This window comes from Syngnathoides biaculeatus, chromosome 2 (assembly GCF_019802595.1).
Source record: "Syngnathoides biaculeatus isolate LvHL_M chromosome 2, ASM1980259v1, whole genome shotgun sequence".
Classification (NCBI taxonomy): Eukaryota; Metazoa; Chordata; class Actinopteri; order Syngnathiformes; family Syngnathidae; genus Syngnathoides; species Syngnathoides biaculeatus.
The window spans coordinates 41,624,431-41,644,073 of NC_084641.1; the positions used below are offsets into that span (position 1 = coordinate 41,624,431).

The following is a 19,643-nucleotide window of genomic DNA, read 5'->3' on the forward strand; positions in this document are numbered from 1 at the left end:
GGGAAACGTTTTTTTCGGTTCCCATTGATAATGCTCTTGGGAACCGGTTTTTACATGTACTTCAAAATAAAGCCTGAGCAGGCATGAGCATTTTGTCTTCTACGCTTAGCAACCGACATGTTTGACTAGCGTTTGAGTGACCCGGATATGAATAACTCGACCTTGCGCATGCGTTGCACAGAAGCGGAAACCGGTGCTGTTTGTAAACCACACTGACAAAGCTGGGCATTTTAATCATTAAAAATAAAGGGGTTCATGTAGGTTTGTTTTATACAGATTGTTGTATTTCGTTGAGAACTTGTTTTACATTCCACACATGGGCGAATTTTATTAAAAGTAAGCCCAGAGATCTGGGAAACAGACTTTCGGTTCCGTGTTTTCGCAGGCTGGGTAACGACACGGTAATGGAACGATCGTTTCTGTGAAATGCTCATGCCTGTTGCTGGATATTGCTCAAACACTCTTTTCGAAAAGACCCGGTTTGTCGTGAAATACAGATTGCACAAGTGAAAAGGACAAGAGCTTCGTGGGTTCCAAATGAAGGTATTTGTGTATAGAGCTATTAATAAAAAAAAAATAGTTGGGGTACGAAGTAATCTTCTTGGAAGTAACAAAAGATCCGCGTTGTCATAACTTAATAAAGTACGGAAATCAGGGGTGTTAAATGTGTCAATGTGCGTGGCCACGGTGTTCGTTGTCGTTGCTGTCGGCCGCGGCGTTCGTTGTCGTCGCTTGCCGTCGGCGTTGTTCATCACTGCCGCGAAGGTGGATCGGGCAGGGTGGTGGTTTGCCGTGTGCGGGAGGAGAAAGGAGCTCTCCGCCACCGGTGGTTCGCCTGGCATGTGTCCTCCTGAGTACTGTCATACATATCAGGGAGTCTGTTATTTGTGAGAAGTGATCTGCATATTATCTAAACATGGCTCGAAACAAAAGGGCAATATTGCGCCAGTCACTTGACTCGACTGTGAGATGTTCTCTTCTTCGAAAAGAGCTTCCGTGTCAGATGGGGTGACGGAAAAATCCGAAAATCTGTTTTTTCGACACACATTGCAGGTGGCACAGCGTCTTCTCAATGCCGACTGTGCCAATGTGACAGCTGTAAATGACGTAGCAGGCAATATGGCTACCACTTCGATGTAGAGAGAGACTTCCGCAACTTTGGGCATGAATGACACATTGTCCGCTCATCTTTATTTTTTGTATAGAAATTGAAGTGAATAATATTATATGTAATTTTCATATCTATTTTACAATGTATATAGGGATGTCAGTGCGACTTTAATCACACAGAGGCACACGCCCACACAGACACACACTGAGCTTATCACAACACACAAATGCAAATACCGTAAAAAATGCAAGCAAAGTGCGCTCAGAACTGCTGCAATGAACTCAAGCAAAGTCCGCTCGGAACTGTCGCAATTAACTCAAGGAAAGCACGCACGCACATTAAAAAAAACGGAATTTCAATATGCTTTTGTGTCTTCAAGAAAGCCGCATGAAAACGGGCAAAGAGCCCTATGTGGCTTGAAAGCCACGGGTCGGCCACTCCTGCTGGAGTATTGGCTACAGGTGACAGAGAAGAGCATACTAGTATCCCGGCATTCCATGAGCTCACTAACAGCTAATGACACAGCTATTTAACTGTCGGCTCACTGTGTGATAAACACGCATGTTCAACTATCATGTCCATTTTATTTATCCAACAATAAGATGATAAAAGTAATCATGAGCGTCGGCCTATCTACAGCATTTGTTTTCTTCTTCTTTTCGGCTTGTCCCGGGATTCCAGTCTAACCTCATTACCACAGCAAACACGAAGAGGCTCAGAGCTGATCCCTGATGCAGTCCTACCTCCACCTTAAATTCCTCTCTCACACCCACAGCACACTTCACCACTGTTCTGCTGCCCTCACACATGCCTTTACTTTCTGACATATTTCTCCGCGACACCAGACTTACGCATGCAGTACCACAGTTCCTAGGTACTCTGTCATAGGATTTCTCTGAATTCACAAAGACACAATGTAGCTCCTTCTGACTCTCTGTACTTTTCCCACCGGCATCCTCAAGGGAAATAATCCATCTGTGGTACTCTTTCTAGATATGAAACCATACTGTTGCTCGCAGATACATTTAATTTAGTTCCTTAAATTTTAGTTGTGTATCTTTTATGAACCCATGAGTTTTATTTAAATTCATTGAATTCAGAGCGGCACGGTGTCGCAGCCATAGAGCAGTGTCCTCACAGATCTGAGGACCGGGGTTCAAATCCAGTCCCAGTGTGTGGAGTTTCATGTTCACCCATGCATAATTGGAGACTCTAAATTGCCCCAAGGTGAGATTGTGAGTTTTCTGTCTCCGTGTGCCCTGCGATTGGCTGTCAACCAGTCCAGGGTGTAACATGCCTCCTGCTGGAAGACAGCTGGGATAGGCTGCAGCACTCCCGTGACCCTCGTGAGGATAAGCAGTTTAGAAAATGGATGGATGGATGGAATCTGAATTTGAGGTGATTTAGGCCAAAGTGGATCACTGGTGAGCACATCTGCCTCACTGTTCTGAGAACCGGGGTTCAAATCCCAGCTCTGTCTGTGTTGAGTTTTGTATGTTCTCACCATACCCGCATGGGTTTTCTCCAGGGACTCCAGGTTCCTCCCAGGAAAACATCAAACGCGAGTATCTACACATCCTGCGAAACCTACGTATTGTATACAACGAGGATCATGAGTACTCATAAGAAGTTGGCGAGTGGAAACGTCAATTTAAACTTGCTTATCGGCCTAGTATTCCTTCGCTTAGCTTGCCAACAGCAAGACGCGTTTGTGATCAATTCATTGATGTTGAACAAACATTGAACGTGGACTGAACCTTCAACTACTAGAGTGAGAGCCATTGTGGCTAGAATCTCTTCCATGCCCATATCCTTTAAATTGCCATATCCTTTATACTTTCACGGAGGTAGTATGTGACTTGTGTACCTTATGTTCTGACTGTGTTTACGTGATTCCTTTCATTTGACCTTAACTTTAACATAGATTAGGTAGTATGTGAATTGTGTATCTTATGTGCTGACTTCGTGTCTTTGATTGCTTCTTCTTTTTGACTATCTGCACCCCGTTGGGCATCACAATATTTTGCTACCTGTCGGCCGGTCCCAAGCCCGGATAGATTGCAGAGGGTTGTGTCAGGAAGGACATCTGGCATAAAACAGTGTCAAACATATATGAGTGTTCATCACTGGGGCCTCTACTCCCCAAGAGGGGTTGCATCAGGAAGGGCATCCGGCGTAAAAATGTGCCAAACAAATATGAGCGTTCATCTGAGGTGACATGCTGTGACGATCCCTAACGGGACAGGCCAAAAGAAACTTATTATCGTACGAATTCTATAATGGTTAGATCGTGGCCCGGGTTTCCTATGCCCGCCCCTAGAACTGTTAATCTGTAAGGCGTAGGTAGAAATTCAGATAATGTAGGTCGAAGACAAAAAAGAGTGGCTTAGTCAGCAGAAGAAGAAGAGGAATGCACAGACCATACAGCTGTGTGTAGGGACTTTGAATGTTGGGACAATGACAGGAAAAGCTCAGGAGTTAGTTGAGGTGATGATTAGGAGAAAGGTTGAAATATTGCGCATCCAAGCGAGTAAGTGGAAAGGCTAGAAGTTTAGGTGCAGGGTTTAAATTTTATCATGGAGTAGATGGGAAGACAAATGGAATAGGGGTTATTTTAAAAGAAGGCCTAGCGAAGAATGTCTTGAGGGTGAAAAGAGCATCAGATCGAGAGATGAAGATGAAATTTGGAATTAAGGGTATTATGTATAATGTCATTGGCAGCTATGGCCCACAGGTAGGATGTGACCTCGACTTGAAAGAGAAATTCTGGAAGGAACTAGACTAAGTAGTCCTGAGCATCTCAGAGAGAGAGAGAGAGAGAGAGAGAGTAGTGATTGGTGCAGATTTCACAGGACATGTTGGAGAAGGAAACAGGGGCAATGAAGAAGTGATGGTAAAGTACAGTATTCAGCAAATAAATTTTGAAGGTTAGATGGTGGTGGACGTCGCAAAAAGGATCGAATTGGCAGTGGTGAACACTTATTTCCAGAAGAGACGGGAACATAGGGTGACCTAAAAGAGCGGAGGTAGAAGCACACAGGTGGATTATATATTGTGCACACGATGTAATCTGAAGGAGGTTACTGACTGTAAGGTAGTGGTGGGGGAAATTGTGGCTTGACAGCACAAGATGGTGGTGTGTGGGATGACTCTGGTAGCGCGTCGGAAGATTAAGAAGACTAAGGTAGAGCAGAGAATCAGGTGCTGGAAGATGAGAAAGGAAGAATGTTGTGTCACCTTTCAGAAAAACCCAGGCTCTAGATGGTCAGGAAGAGCTCACAGAAAACTGGAATACTACTCCCAAGGTACTGAGAGTGGCAGGGAGGAGATAACTTGGGGTGTCTTCTGGTCAGAAAGGAGAGAAGGAGACTTGGTGGTGGAACAAGTCATCCAAGGAAAGAGATTAGCGAAAAAGCAGTGCGACACGGAGAGGATTGAGCGTTGGAAATATGTTGACTGCTGTCAGTAGTGTGCTAAGTAGATGGAAAGAGTACTTTGAGAAGTTAATGAATGAAGAAAATGGGAGAGAAGGTAGAGTAGAAGAGGCAAGCGTGAACAACCGGGAAGTGGCAATGATTAGTAAGGGGGAAGTTAGAAAGGCACTGAACAGAATGAAAAATCTAAAGACAGTTGGTCCTGATGACATACCAGTGGAGGTATGGAAGCAATTTGGTGAGGTGGCTGTGGAGTTTTTGGCCAACTTATTCAATAGAATACTGGCGGGAGAGAAGATGCCAGAAGAATGGAGGAAAAGTGTGCTAGTCCCCATTTTTAAGAACAAAGGCGATGTTCAGAACTGTGAGCCACACTATGAAGTTAAGGGAAAGAGTAGTGGAGGCTAGACTCAGGACAGAAGTAAGCATCTGCAAGCAACAGTATGGTTTCATGCCTAGAAAGTATACCACAGATGCATTATTTTTTGTAGTGTCTTTGTAGACATTGAGGAGGCCTATGACAGAGTACCAAGACAGGAACTGTGGGACTGCATGCGCAAGTCTGCTGTGGCGGAGAAATATGTTAGAATAGTATAGGACATGTATGAGGGCAGAGAACAGCGGTGAGATGTGCCATAGGCATGTCAGAAAAATTTAACATGGAGGCGGGACTGCATCAGGATCCGCGCTGAGCCCCTTCCCGTTTGCGGTAGTAATGCATAGGCTGACAGACGAGGTTAGACTGGAATCCCCTTGGACCATGATGTTCGCAGATGATATTGTTGTCAGCAGTGAAAGCGGGAGCAGGCAGAGGAACAATTAGAAAGATGGAGGCACGCACTGGAAAGGAAAGGAATGAAGATTAGCCAAAGTAAAACAGAATATATGTGTGTGAATGAGAGGGGCAGAGGAGGATGAGTGAAGATCCAAGAAGAAGAGATAGCAAGGGTGGACGACTTAAAATACTTGGGGTCAAGAATACAGAGCAATGGTGAGTGTCGTAAGAAGTGAAGAAATGGGCCCAAGCGGGATGGATCAGCTGGCGGAAGGTGTCTGGTGTGTTATGTGACAGAAGAGTATCCGCAAGGATGAAGGGCAAAGTTTATAAAACAGTGGTGAGGTCGGCCATGATGTACGGATTCGAGAAGGTGGCTCTGAAGAAACAAAGGGAAGCAGAACTGGAGGTAGCAGAAATGAAGATCCTGAGGTTCTCACTTGGTGTATACAGGCTGGATAGAATTAGAAATGAGCTCATTAGAGGGACAGCCAAAGTTGGATGTTTTGGAGACAAGGTTCGAGAGAGCAGACTTCGATGGTTTAGACATGTTCAGAGGCAAGAGAGTGAGTATATTGGCAGAAGGGTGCTCGGGATGGAGTTGCCAGGCAAAAGCGTGACAGAAAGACCCAAGAAAAGGTAGATGGATCTTGTGAGGGAGGACATGAAGACCGTGTTTTCGAGAGGAGGATCCACGAGATAGGCTTCGCTAGAAAAAGATAACACGCTGTGACGACCCCTAATGGGAAAAGCCGAAAGAAAAGGAAGACAACTCCAGTTTCCTCCCACATCTCAAAACCGCGCATCATAGGTTGATTGAAGACAGTAAATTGCCCACCTGTGTGAATGTGAGTGCAATGGTTGTTTGCTTCGATGTGCCCTCCATTTGACTGCTGACTAGTCTAGGGTGTAAGCCGCCTCTCACCCAAAGTTAGTTGGGCCATAGCTGGGATAGGCTCCAGCGCTCCCACAACCCTTGTGAGAATAAGTGGCTCAGTAAATGGATGGATGGATAAATGTGTGATGTTTATCAAGGAGTGTTTCCAATTTAAAAAAAAAAAAATATTTTTTACCATTTTTCTTAAACGTGTGAGGATGAGTTGACTATTATATATATATGTATATGTAAAATTATTTGTGAAAAGAATCGGCCTTCTCTGGCCTCATCTTTCACCTTTAATTAGATTTTCAAGAAACTACTGTTTTGAGAAAAATACAACAAAAACTTGGACAGAAGGTGTTGATCGTTCACATGCTCTCGTGGGCCCTCACTGCAGGGACAACCCTGTGACCTCGGGCTGTTCAACAGTTCCCTGTTACATTGAGCTTGAGATGCTTTGGTGAAATTATTGCACAATATCCACCACTAGTTTGAATACAAAATTTCAACACAAAATAATTAAATAACATTTAGTGTTATAGTATAGTAATATTGCATTATGAATAAATATGCATCACATGTTACACAGTAGCTCAATTTTTTTAAATCCTGTACAGTACATTTGTTAAGTACAACTTAACTTTTGATTACAATGTAGTTGCATTATCATCATATTATCATGGTGTATAGTGAAAGGACAGAATTTAACTGTTTGCATGAAGCGTGAGGAGCCATGATGAAGTGCTCCAAGGGAGTTTTAAAAGCTAAGTAGGGAGGGTTAGGAGGAAGCCCATCAGTGAGCTCTTACTGCACAGGAAATGACTTCATCCATCCTCTCACATCGTGCACTGCGGCTGCAACTACTCCCCGTTTATTTCTACCAAGTTAAGCCTTGAAAAAAAAAAAACTAAAAGTAAAACTGCTCAGACTGACAGATAACATAAAGGAGAGGGGAAAAAAGAATCAGTCATTAAGTTTCTCAACACATTTCATTGCAAGTAATGTTTCAACTGACCCTACTGAGCTGTTTTGTAACAAGAAGGGTGAATGAATAAAGGGCAGTTGTTTCACTTACTGCAATAGACAGCAACAACAACAGAACCTTATTGTTGACCACACGCAGGGTGTACACTCAGAGATATAAATAGGGAGGCTCAACATCTAAAATTTAGAACGGAAGAATCCTTTTGCATTAATGATGAAACATCTTCAACAAACAAGAAAGTTGCCTTGTTTCAAACGTACTTTACACAGATCTAATCAGCCTGATTGGTATTATTCGACAATCAATTCAATGACATCAAAGACTGGCTACGCGAAAGACATTTACTTCGTTGTGTACAATACTGTGCAGTATATTTCAATTGAAATGCGCAGATGTGACCACAAGAAATTTGGTCTTTCACAATTTTACTCTGTCAGACTACGGCAATAAGATTTTTTAATTCTGATTCCAGCACATCCCGTCTTTTAGGATCACTGGACTTTCTCTTGTCAGCTCAAATGCAAACAGATAGACACTATGCCCATTCGTGGTTTGCATGCATGCTCTCTATGCAGCAGCATGTTTGGTTGTACATTAATGAAGTCGTCACACAAAAAATATTTACAGATTTTGGAACTCTGTGCACACAAAAGGCACACTATCCATTTTGGAGAAAATTTAAGAATTTTAAGTGCATCTTATGGTCACTGAAAGGAGTGTTAATTAGTGATGCTTCCCATAACCGTTAAATACCCGAATGTATTGTGCAACCATGGGTATATAAGTTGTTTTTCACTCACTTGTTTTTCTGGTCAAGACGTCTGGACCGTTTCACTATCTTGTTCACATGCATACTAAATATGAACATTGTTGTGGGATGTCTTGACAGTTATGGCTGCGTAAGATGTTTCTCAGAGCCTGAAGGACACACTTAGGTGTCAATAGTAAATCAGGAAACAATTGTTGCGGCGCCAGGTGGGACGGGTAGGCCACCCGACCTTTCTCTCGCACGCAACTGAAAAGTATAATAGAGAGATGCAGAGTACAAACAGGTAGAGTCTGCTACGGGTTTCGTACGGGCGCCCAGCTGCTTGACAAGCGGACCTCTATCTGGGTGAATGGCTCTCCACCTTCTCGGCATAGGGAAGGGGCTCATATGATTGATTTCACACAATGTCAACTGTGTTTTGAGAACTTGCATTTGGTCGAAATAAATGTGCCAGTTATTGAGGCTAAATAGCATTTGGGAACGTTGGGCTTTTGTTGAGTGTCGTCTTTGTCTCCTGAGCGCCGACCAGCACCGATCCTTTCAATAAAACAGTCACGAAAACACGGTACATATACGTACGTAGGCGTTTTAATACTGAGTCCATTATTCGCGGATTTTCGTTATCTCGCTGGGAGGTAAGGAATGTAACCCCCGCAAAAACCCTGTACAGATTACAATGGCGATGACTACAACAATCAGTCACATTGTCTGTATTATAAGTACAAAATGGGGAAAATTGTGTGCTGGTAGTCACTGGTGATCGGGAGATAACGTTCATTCAATGCTTGCTTGAGGTATGTTTGTGTACTATAAATACAATGCATCTGAATTTTTTTTTTTTTTTTTTTAATCCAGAACGATTTTCTTGGTGTAAAACTTCATTTTTGCTTGCGGAATATCTTTAGCAATGCATGATGAAAGCTGAATGAAGCTCCCAAACATTTTTAAGGTTAATGTTATGTTGCCTCCTATATTTAAAATACAGAATTATCTTTTTGCGCACTGTATTCTTGGTGCTTTCAACCTTGATCAGGCTGTGCCAAAATGGGATTTTAACACTACACAAGATCTCAGCCTACACTTTCTATTCTGGCTTCAGACCAGACCTTTTTCACTCAAAAAAGGGAAAATCTCATCCAGTTTCACCACTTTTTCTTCAATTATTCAAATACTCTGACAATCATGGCATCTTAAAGCAACAGCATTTTATTTTAATTTATTATCGAGAGTAAACATAAGCAGCATGTCTAGCTCATTTTTGCTCTATGTTGCACGGACTGCGTTGCTAACTAAAGCACTGGTGGTGGGCACAGTCATTATGAACTACATTGATGGGCTGCGTAAGTCCTGTAACATTTATAATTAGGAGTGTACTCCTTAAAGAGCAGAGGGGCCTGGGGGGGGGGGTGTAAAGTAAACAGGCAGGAGAGTGTGTGGCTGAGCAACAGGTCTTTGTTTGAGAAAGTTCTGTGTGCTGCTGAAAAAAAAAAAAGCCTAACGTCTTATTTTTTGCAAACTTTTTTTGGGATGGTGGCACGCGAGCCATTTGCAGCCTGTGAGACATTTTGGGCCTCCACCTTAATATGAAATTTTTAATTTTATTACGGCTCTCGAATTTTATGTGAATGGCGCTTTTACATTGCTATGTGCTGACAAACCTACTAATCATGGTGGGGTATATGGCTCTCGGGGGAGTGACATCGTCCGGACTTGATGGAAGCCGAGAAAAATTTTTTAATCAGGGAAAGTTACAGTTGGGTTGCCATGGAGTTTTTAGTCGTAGTTTTGTACACAACTTGTTCACACCAGCGTCCGTCTTTATCTTATTTTCTGTTTCTAAAAAATAAAAGGGGAGAGAGACATTTGAGAAGATTTTTTTTCCCCCCAATTTAAATTGCACACACGTGCGTCAAGGCTGCGGTCGGGCCTAAGCCAGACTCTGCCTCCAGCGGCTCCAAAGTAAATTGAGTTTGAGACACTTGCTCTTATGTTTTGGTGTGTGAAGTAATTGAATTACTACAGTCATTTAATCAGAATCAGCTTTAATGACCATGTGTGTAAAAACACACAAGGAATTTTTCTCCAGCATTCGGTGCTGCCCTAGTACAACATTCAGAACAAATAACAAGGAACAACATAGCAACAAGAAAAAAGAACAAGAAACATTTCTGTTTATAGGAACTATTCCTTATAAGATGTACAAGATGTAAAATCTATGTAGATAAGTGTTTTAACAGTGTCAATTGTGCAAAGGGAGCAGTTTAAAGTGACGAATCCTGTGGTCTACAAAGTAAAATAAAAATAAAATAAAAATTAAAATTAAATAAATTTGAAAAAAAAAAAAAAAAAAATCACTAATGCTGATTGGACTAGCAGGATGTGAGTGAGTGTCCTAACATGGCACAAAGCAGAAAAATAAATAGTAAAATAATAATTTTTTAAAAATTGTCGGTTCACTGATCAAGAATTTAATGACTTAACTGCCAGAGGGGAAAAACTGTTCGAATGCCTGCTACTTTTGACTTTCATTGATCTGTAGCGCGTTCCCGACAAAGAGATGGAAGAGCTGGTGGCCAGGATGTGGAGTGTCCCAAAGGATCCTGCCTGCTCTGGACCTAGTTCGCGTTGCATGCACGTCCTCGATAGTGATTAGCGTGGTGCCGACAATCAGTTCAGAGGTTTTGATTGTCCGTTTCAGTCTGAGTTTGTCCTTTTTTGTGGTGACCCCAAACTAGACTGTGAAGGAGGTACACTGTACTGATTGGATAACTGCTGTGGAGAACTGTCTCAGCAGCTCCTTCCTAAGAAGCCGCAAGAAGTACACTATACATCCTTTGCTGAGCTTTTTTTGAGGATGGAATTGATGTTCATACCCCAATTCAGGTCCTGTGAGACTGTAATTCCCAAGAACCTGAAGGTCTCGACGGTTGACACAAGACAGTTGGACAGCGTCAGGGACAGCTGTGGTGAAAGATGCATTCTGAAGTCCACAATCATCTCCACAGTCTTGAGTGTTCAACGCCAGGTTGGGTTGACCACACCAAAGACCCAGTCCTGCCACTTCCTGTCGATACGCAGACTCGTCGCCGTCTTTGATGAGGTCGATGACCGTGGTGTCATCTGCGAACTTCCAGAGTTTGATAGTCGGATGCCACAAGGTGCAGCTGTTCGTGTAGAGCGAGAAGAGCAGAGGGGAGAGGACACAACCTTGGGGTGCCCCAGTGCTGGTAGTGCGCGTGGATAAGGTGCTGTCCCCCAGCCTCACCTGCTCGGTCCTGCCCGTCAGGAAGTTGTAGATCCACCGGGAGATGGCAGGCAAGACGCCAAGATGGAGAATTTTGAAGGAGAGGAGTTCAGGGATGATGGTGTTGAACGTAGAGCTGAAGTCCACAAACAGGATCCTCCCATAGGTACCCTCGCTGACAAGATGTTCAAGGATGAAGTGCAGACCGATGTTGACGCCTTCATCCACAGATCTGTTAGCTCAATAGGTAAACTACAGTGGGTCCAGCTGAGGACCTGTGACGCTCTTGAGGTGGTCTAGCACAAGCCGTTCAAAGGCCTTCATGACTACAGATGTCAAGGCAACATACCTGTAGTTATTCAGACCTTAGACTACTGCTTTCTTGGGGACCGGTATGATGGTGGAGCGTTCGAAGCAGGCTGGTACTTCACACAGTTCTAGAGATCAACTGTAGTTGGTCTCTAGAACAACTACAGTATTTCCATTATTTCTATCATGTTATAATGTTGGTTTGACCAGACTGAGGAGAATACATGACATGAGGGTGGACTTACTTTTTCTCCTGGGGGTGGGGTCTGGCTGGGGATGTGGGCCCGTAGTGGAGGTTTAATGGCTGGGGGGCTGGCATTGATTTCCAACAGCCACTGCCAATTATTGATGCAATTTGCCGGGGGAGGGAGGGACCATCCTGGGACCCTCTGCATGGGACATGTTCTGTCCACAGGGTTTCTCTCAGGCGGACCCCTGATCCTGGTTTCCATTCTCAATTGATTGGGTGAGGTCCATCGCCTCCACGTTACGGACAAAGCAATTATAGGAGATTTTGGTCAGTCTTTTTGTATTCACAGTGGTTTGAATTCACTTGCTTGTGTCCGGAGGCACACACCCCTAGGATTCTCTCACTGGGTCTGGGACTACTCACTTATTGTAATAAACAATTCATGTGTACATGAAGAGCATACGTATCACCCCACGTAGTTTTTTGTTCTAGAGACCCCTACAATTTAATTAGAGTCCCACCAGATTCCAGTTGTATAGCCAGGTTTACGATCCTTTTTCTCCTATCCTTGTCCTGTCCTTTCTTGTCCTGGTTTTCCTTCATGGGGTTTAGCCCTACAATCTCTGGTAACATCCTTTTTTTCTTTGTAGATATGGATTGATTTAGTTTTGTCATTGTTTACAGTTGGCGCTTTGTCTTTTTTTGTCTCTCTCACCCCTCTTGAAATTCTGTTCTGTTGAACTAATTGATTCTGATTCTCAATAAAACTTCAATTAAAATACCATACAAAAAAAACACAGAGGAAGCTTAAAAAAAAAAACTCCATTGTGACAAAGTAAAACTATGCAGATTCTTCGTTCTGCTTGATCTAACAGCCGAACAGGACAAAAAAAAAAAAAAAAGAAAAAAAAAAACACACACACACCCAAAAAAGAAGAATACATGAGGTAACAAGAACAGAGATTTCTAACCAGTGTGGACTTAAGGATATATTTTACAAATTGGAAATGTTATGGCACACCGACAAACGTCACAAAATGTAGATATAGAGTAATTACTGTCTGTACTTAGCGGCATCTAATAGAAGAGAATGTATTTGTTCTGCCTCATTGGGATAAATGGAGGAAAAAATTACGTTATTTATTGGAACTGAATAGTTACTTGAGTAGTTAATTCAAATTCATCATTTCCTAGAGCACACCACAATATTGCCCACGGCAGACTAATGGCACTGTGGTTGGGAATCACTAGACTATAAAATGAACACTTTTGAAAACACTCAAATACAGTACACAAGTCCACACCAAATCATTTAAAGAGCAAATCTAGTGCTTTGCATTAACAGTGGAACCAATCGGTCATGTAATATGTACCCAATTTTGACAATGTGATGTGAAATCCTCTGTCATTTAACAGTGTTTTGAGAAGATTCCCCGGACCATCGGCAGCCGCGGATGGTTCTTCAGACGGGAATGACGTCGAAGGTCAGCTAGCGACCTGCCGATGGAGCTTATAGCCCGTTCTCGGTGGCAGGGGAAGCCTTTAGCCTAGCTTTGGCGTCCGGGGCTAACAGCCTGGAAGCTCGGCTCGCGGCCCGCCGCCTGAGCTTGCTCGTCAGACTCCACGTCATTCCCGACCGAAGAACCATCCGCGGGTGCCGGCCTGGAGCTCCAGGGGCCTTTGTTTAGGCATTTACGTCCTGCGCATAGGCCTCCAAGTAGTCAGACTCCACGTCATTCCGCCCAATGAACCATCCGAATATTTAACATTTACAGCCACAAGTTCAAATCTGCATGAAAGTATTCTTCCGTCTTCCCGATCAACTGATACTGCTATTTCTTCATCAGATGAGGATAAATCCGAGAAATCAGCGCTGGGCATAAATGGTGTCCCATGTATTCGAGCCTCTGTTGCTGTACGGTATACGTCACATCCACCCACATAGGTCATGTGACTAAGAAAAGCACTCCTGAAAATTCGTAATTGTCGATAAAAATCTTCCCAAAACACTATTAAATGAGAAAGGATTTAACGTCACATTGTCAAAAATAGGGTGTGTTACATGACCTATTGGATACACTCTTCATGCAAAGCACTGGATTTCCCCTTTAAATAAATTCTTCGATCTTGTGATCAGATCAGTGATCAGTGTTTTATTAAATTTTCTGATCAGTCCCAAAGGTCCTGATGATGCAATGCCTAGATTCATCCTTTGCAGATTACCATAACCTGGATGATGAGAATCTGCATAGACTTCAATACAAGCAATTAGTCACTGAACTTTAAGATACAGTGGTGCCTTGATACTCGAACACAATCCATTGCAGAAGGCTGGTTGAAAACCAAAACATTCGAAAACCAAAGCATTTTTCCACTACAACTTTATATAATCAAATCACTGAAGAAATATATTTATTTTTTGTTTAAAATGTACTGACTTGAGCCTAGCAGAGTATGCTAGAATGGGAGTGCATTCCCAAATCTGTAGCAACTTGGCCACCAGCCTTGTAAACCTTTTTTTATGAACAAAAGTGCAGAATAACTTTAAACAAGTAATAATAAGGGGGGGTAACAAATTGTTTTTTATTTGCACAAGTACGTATTATCTTTTTCTTTCGGCTTGTCCCGTTAGGGGTCACCACAGCGTGTCATCTTTTTCCATCTAAGGCTATCACGTACACCCTCCTCTCTAACATCCACTGACCTCATGTCCTCCCTCACAACATCCATCAACCTTTTCTTTGGTCTTCCTTGCCCTCTTTTGCCTGGCAGCTCCATCCTCAGCACCCTTCTACCAACATACTCATCTCTCTTACCTCTGAACATGTCCAAACCATTGAAATCTGCTCTCACTCACCTCGTCTCCAAAACATCCACCTTTGGCTGTCCCTCTAATGATGTCATTTCTAATCCTATCCAACCTATTCACACCAAGCGAAAACATCAGCATCTTCATTTCTGCTACCTCAAGTTCTTCTTCCTGTTGTTTCTTCAGGGCCATCGTCTAGAATCTGTACATCATGGTCAGCCTCACGACTGTTTTATAAACTTTGTCCTTCATCCTGATGGACACTCTTCTGTCTCATAGAACACCAGACATCTTCCGCCAAATGTTTCACCCTGGTGGGGTGACTCGCCCCTCTTTCACAAAGAACAAATCTAATGTTTGTTTCTGCCGTCTTTTAAGCACTTTTCTGAAGTGGCTCATAACAACATCATTGAAATTTTGCAGTGCTCTTCAACATTCAGCTTTATTCGGGTGATGAGGTTCTACAAAATTATGGATGTCATTCCATTTAGTGCAGATAGCTTTAATATCGGCACTTGAGACATCCTTCCTGCCTTCAGCCTCATCAGACGACATCTCCTCCCTTGCTCGGCAACACTATCCCCAGCTAACTGCTGCTCGTTCATGAAAATAAGAAGCAACTTTTCAACTTCCTCCAAAATCTGTGGCCTCTGCTTGATCAACACAGTTGTTCCATTAGCAACATCACTTGCTTTGAGGGCATCCTTGTGTTTCAGAATGGTGCTGATCATCGTTTTCGTCATGTCATACTTCTTCGATAAGTCAGAAACACACAAACACCAGATTCATGCTCGGGTATCAAATCCTTCTTGAAGTTGATAGTGTTATGCACCACTTTCCTTTTTTCAGCACCAGCAGTTCCACTTGCCTACTTTGGAGCCATGATCGGGGGTTAATGTTGGTCAATTTGAAGAAAAAAAGTCACTACAGTACTGGGAAACGTCCACGAGCAGAGAAATGTGTGAGTCAACTGGTTGCGCCGCGCACTAATACCTTACGTCTTTTCCGTTTTTTGGGGGTGTGAGTTTGAAAGCACAATAAGAAATCGTCGTGGGTCAGCTGGTCAGGGTGTTCGAATACCAATTTTCGTTCGAAAACCAAAGCAAAAATATCTTTAAATTTTCATTCGAAAACCGATTTGTACGAAAACCAAGACATTCGAGAACTAAGGTACCACTGTACAAGCAAATTCAATAACCATCTTGGTAAGATTAATTAGTTGAGGGTTAGCTACCTTTTCCTATGTCACAATAATTACTGTTTCTTGTTCAAATGTTATCATGACACCCTTTGATGAATGTCATAAGAAAGCCAAAGAAAAAAAAAACAAGATAGACTCGTGGAGAAAATCCTTTAACCAGTATTCAAGTGACAAAATTCCTTTTTTTTTTCCCCTCAAAGTCTTTCAATTTTGATGTTAAGACAACAAAAAGAAAAAATGCACGGAATCATTCATCTTCACATTGGAATCAGGGCTCTTTAATTTGAGGACAAAAATACATTATCAGAAGATAACTGCCAAATCAAATTCAGTGTAAACATAGATTATAGATTACAGATAGATTATAGCCGCCAAAGCCAACATGACCAACTGTAACGATTGCTGACATGTAAACGCTCACATCTGGCCAAAGAAAATTATTTTTTAATGAGCTGCAGTAAATCTAAACTACAGCAAAACCACACAGTTAAATGTGATATAAATATGCTACATTGCAGGTGTCCATCACTAAATAAGCACTACGACTGCAAAGAACGACCAGTCAGTGTTGTGAAGCCCAGGTTATTCCTATTTAAAATCAGTTAGTCGGCTCTGACCAACTAAACACCGCATGTATGCTACTCAAACTAGAACTAGAGCAAACAAAATCCTTTCAGACCGCACACATCCTGGCCACCAATTCTTCCAACTTCTTCCCTCAGCCAAGCAACGCAAATCAAAACTAGCAGGAATTCCAACATATTGTTCTCCTCGCAATTACCTTTAACAGCTTTTTCAAATATTCATCATTCCCAGATTCTTGTCAGCCTTTATTGCACTAGTACTAATACCCCATTGTCTTAATGTGTCAACTGTCTGTTGTCGTCATGTATATCATTCTAGAGTGGGTCCAACCACCGGAGACAAATTTTTCCGACATATTTGGTGAATAAAGTTGATTCTGATGTAGTGAAAGTCATGTACAGGATATCTCTCACTATAGTGCATGGAAATACAGTCGGAGAAATTGAATGGGAATTTGGTACTTAAACGAGTGCAAATCCACCCTTAAATACTCACTGAGCTGTTGTCTCATAAGATTTACTCATGAGTTACAATGGTTTGGATTTGACGTTTTTGCAAGACTCGTACAGTCAATTTCTCTACAACGATCTGTTTCAAATTGTTGGTTTTTTTCGATGGGGTACGGGGGGGGTCTTGTTTTTCTTTCAACATATTCAACTGCTGGGCATGACCTATACATATTGGCATGTTACTAGAAGCCTAGGAGTGCGGAGAGCGACACATGGTGATGTCCATGTATGGGGATAAGCGACTATCTTGGAAAACAATTTTAATATCCCATCGAGGTTTATCAAGTGAATCGGAGACACTACATGCTATATCAATACCATAATCAACACGCACACTTAACGCCTCTCTTGAAGCTGCTGCGAGTGGCCAGCCCTGCCTCGCGTACGATAAACCGAAAGTAGACATTACGTACTAGTTAGCTAAATTTGGTTATAATAATAATATAAATAAGCACGATTAATAACCATGTCACCGTACTGACCAAGAATAATTAAGCGGAAAAAAAAACATTCGAAAACACGACCGTGGATTTTTCGCTTACCGTCAGTTTGTTTGACAGTTCGACACTTTTCCGGTTCCGTTTTCTCTCGTCTCCTCACGGGCCGTTGCGGATAAAACTTCTCAACGTTGTTTCGCTCTTCTCACCATCAGTTTTTATCAACTTGAAGTTCAGACTAAGAACGAGCCTCCTTTTTTTTTTCCTGGGAGCAACTCTCGCTCACCAGCCAACGTGACGTCAGAGGTCGCTGCACGCAAGCCTCCACCACGTCACAGGTGAGGTTCAAGTCAGTTGATTAGATGGATCGAGTGATCTGAGTAAACTTCCAGTAAAAACAGAAAGGGGCGGAGCATTGATAAGACGCACACACACATAGACGCATATTTCCAGGAAAAGTCTTGCAGATAGAGTGCGTGTATACCACGTTGAGTCCGGCATTGTACGCAAACGTCACCGCCGTCTTGGATATGGAAAAGTGGAGCGATCAGTTATTTTGTACGTACTACGGAATCGTATTCCTGCCACACACACACACACAAAATCTGTTTTTTTCTAAATATTTGTTGTTTTTTTTTTTTTTTTTGCTATTTCTTTGTTTTTCGGGCTATTTTTTTCAAGTTATCGGGACACATCTAATTCACGCGAGAACGTGTGAACTACAAGTGACTTGGCACGCGCGCCTTCAACCAACCCGTTTGTTTGAGCGGTCCAATTAAAGTAATTCACAATTAACATAGTATGGTACGGAAAGGTTAGTGCTATTGTATACAAACACTATCATGAAAAGCACGTTGTCAAGTCAACGACCAGCAATGAACAGCATCAGCAAAACAAATAGTAACTGATAGATACATACCGATGAGACGAAGTGCGTCTACTGCTTACCTGTACGCAGTCTACAACTAAAACTATATAGCGTACCATACAGTGTTATTGTGTTGCTTATCATAATTGGACCGCAAAGGTAAACGCCTTAGTTGAAGACGCGCGAGCAGTAATCCGCAAAGAGTCACTTATTGTTAAGTTGCTTGCATGAGTTAGATGTAACCCGAAAACTGTGAAAATAATCGCCCGAAAAATAGGGAGGAAAAAATTAGTCTAAATAAAATGCTTTTTTTTTTTAAAAAAAAAAAAAACAAAGCCCTAAAAAACATTACTCAGAAAAATTGGATTTTATTTATTTATTTAGTGGCAGCAATATGCTTCCGTATCCACTTGCCCTGCACTGAATCACTAGAATCATCCATCCATTATCCAAACCGCTTATCCTTAAAAGGTTCACGGAAGAGCTGGAGCCTGTCCCAGCGAGCTTCGGGCAAAAGATGGACGAAACCCTGAAGTGGTCACCAGCCAGTCCCAGGCAGATATCAACACCATCACTGAGCGGAAATTATTCCCACGCTGCCTGCATCAAAGTCAGGAGTGTGTACCACAATACCATAAGTGTCATCACAAGAATTCGTCCAAAAGATTTTTTTCAAAAGATTTGTTTGAATCATTCGGCACACTCATTGAAGTTCTCATGCAGTGAATGATGAAGCCTACTCACACATTCATAGAAGGACTGTGTGTTGTTATTGTCACGTATTGTGAACTATGGAAAAAAAAAATCCCAAAAGTAAATGATCACCTACCTATTTCACTCTCAGCAAGGTCTCAAACACATCCACACAGGCTCTCTCTGCATTCCACCATGGGAGCGATTGTCTTTGACACCAACACCATATTGGCAATATCTGAAAAGTGTAACGTATCTTTGAGTTGCTTGAGAAGCGCAATATAGAGTTGATATTCTTTTCCTTTCGGCTTGTCCCGTTAGGGGTCGCTAGAGCGTGTCATCTTTTTCCATCTTAGCCCATGTCCTGCATATTCCTCCTCGAACACCCACTGCCCTCACGTCTTCCCACACAACATCTATAAACCTTTTCTTTGGTCTTCCATCCTCAGCACCTTTCTACCAATATACTCACGCTCTCGTCTCTGGACATGTCCAAACCATCAAAGTCTATCTCTAACCTTGTCTCCAAAAGATCCAGCTTTGGCTGTCCCTCTCATGTGCTCATTTCTAATTCTATCCAATCTGCTCACTCCTAGAGAAAACCTCAACATCTTAATTTTTGCCATCTCCAGCTCTGCTTCCTGCTGTCTCTTCAGTGCCACCGTCTCTAATCCGTACATCATGGGTGGCCTCACCACTGCTCTGCTTCTTTTCCTTTTGGCTTGTCTCTTTAGGGGTCGTCACAGCCCGTCATCTTTTTCCATGTACGCCTATTTCCTGCATCTTCCTCTCTAACAACTACTGCCCTCATGTCTTCACTCAGAACATCCATCAACCTTCTCTT

The 19,643-nt window shown here is 42.5% G+C and overlaps 2 protein-coding genes across 8 annotated transcripts in view; both read right to left on the bottom strand.

Annotated features, from left to right (window-relative positions):
* Positions 1-17,593, bottom strand: part of stat6 (signal transducer and activator of transcription 6, interleukin-4 induced) — a 126,067-nt gene extending 108,474 nt beyond the window's left edge. For 3 of the 7 annotated variants that reach the window (XM_061805879.1, XM_061805864.1, XM_061805887.1), the window contains exon 1: positions 17,344-17,590. The gene's annotated coding sequence lies outside the window, so the exon portion shown is untranslated. Of the gene's footprint in view, positions 1-17,343 lie in introns of all 7 variants that reach the window. The other 4 variants (XM_061805856.1, XM_061805848.1, XM_061805894.1 and 1 more) reach the window with 3 other exon arrangements.
* A 1,425-nt stretch (positions 17,594-19,018) lies between these two features.
* The window catches only part of dtx3 (deltex E3 ubiquitin ligase 3), a 32,252-nt gene continuing 31,627 nt past the window's right edge, over positions 19,019-19,643 (bottom strand). The window contains exon 5 of the mRNA XM_061805934.1: positions 19,019-19,037. Coding sequence (XP_061661918.1) covers position 19,037 — 1 coding nt within the window. The 3' untranslated portion in view covers positions 19,019-19,036. The remainder of the gene's footprint in view (positions 19,038-19,643) is intronic.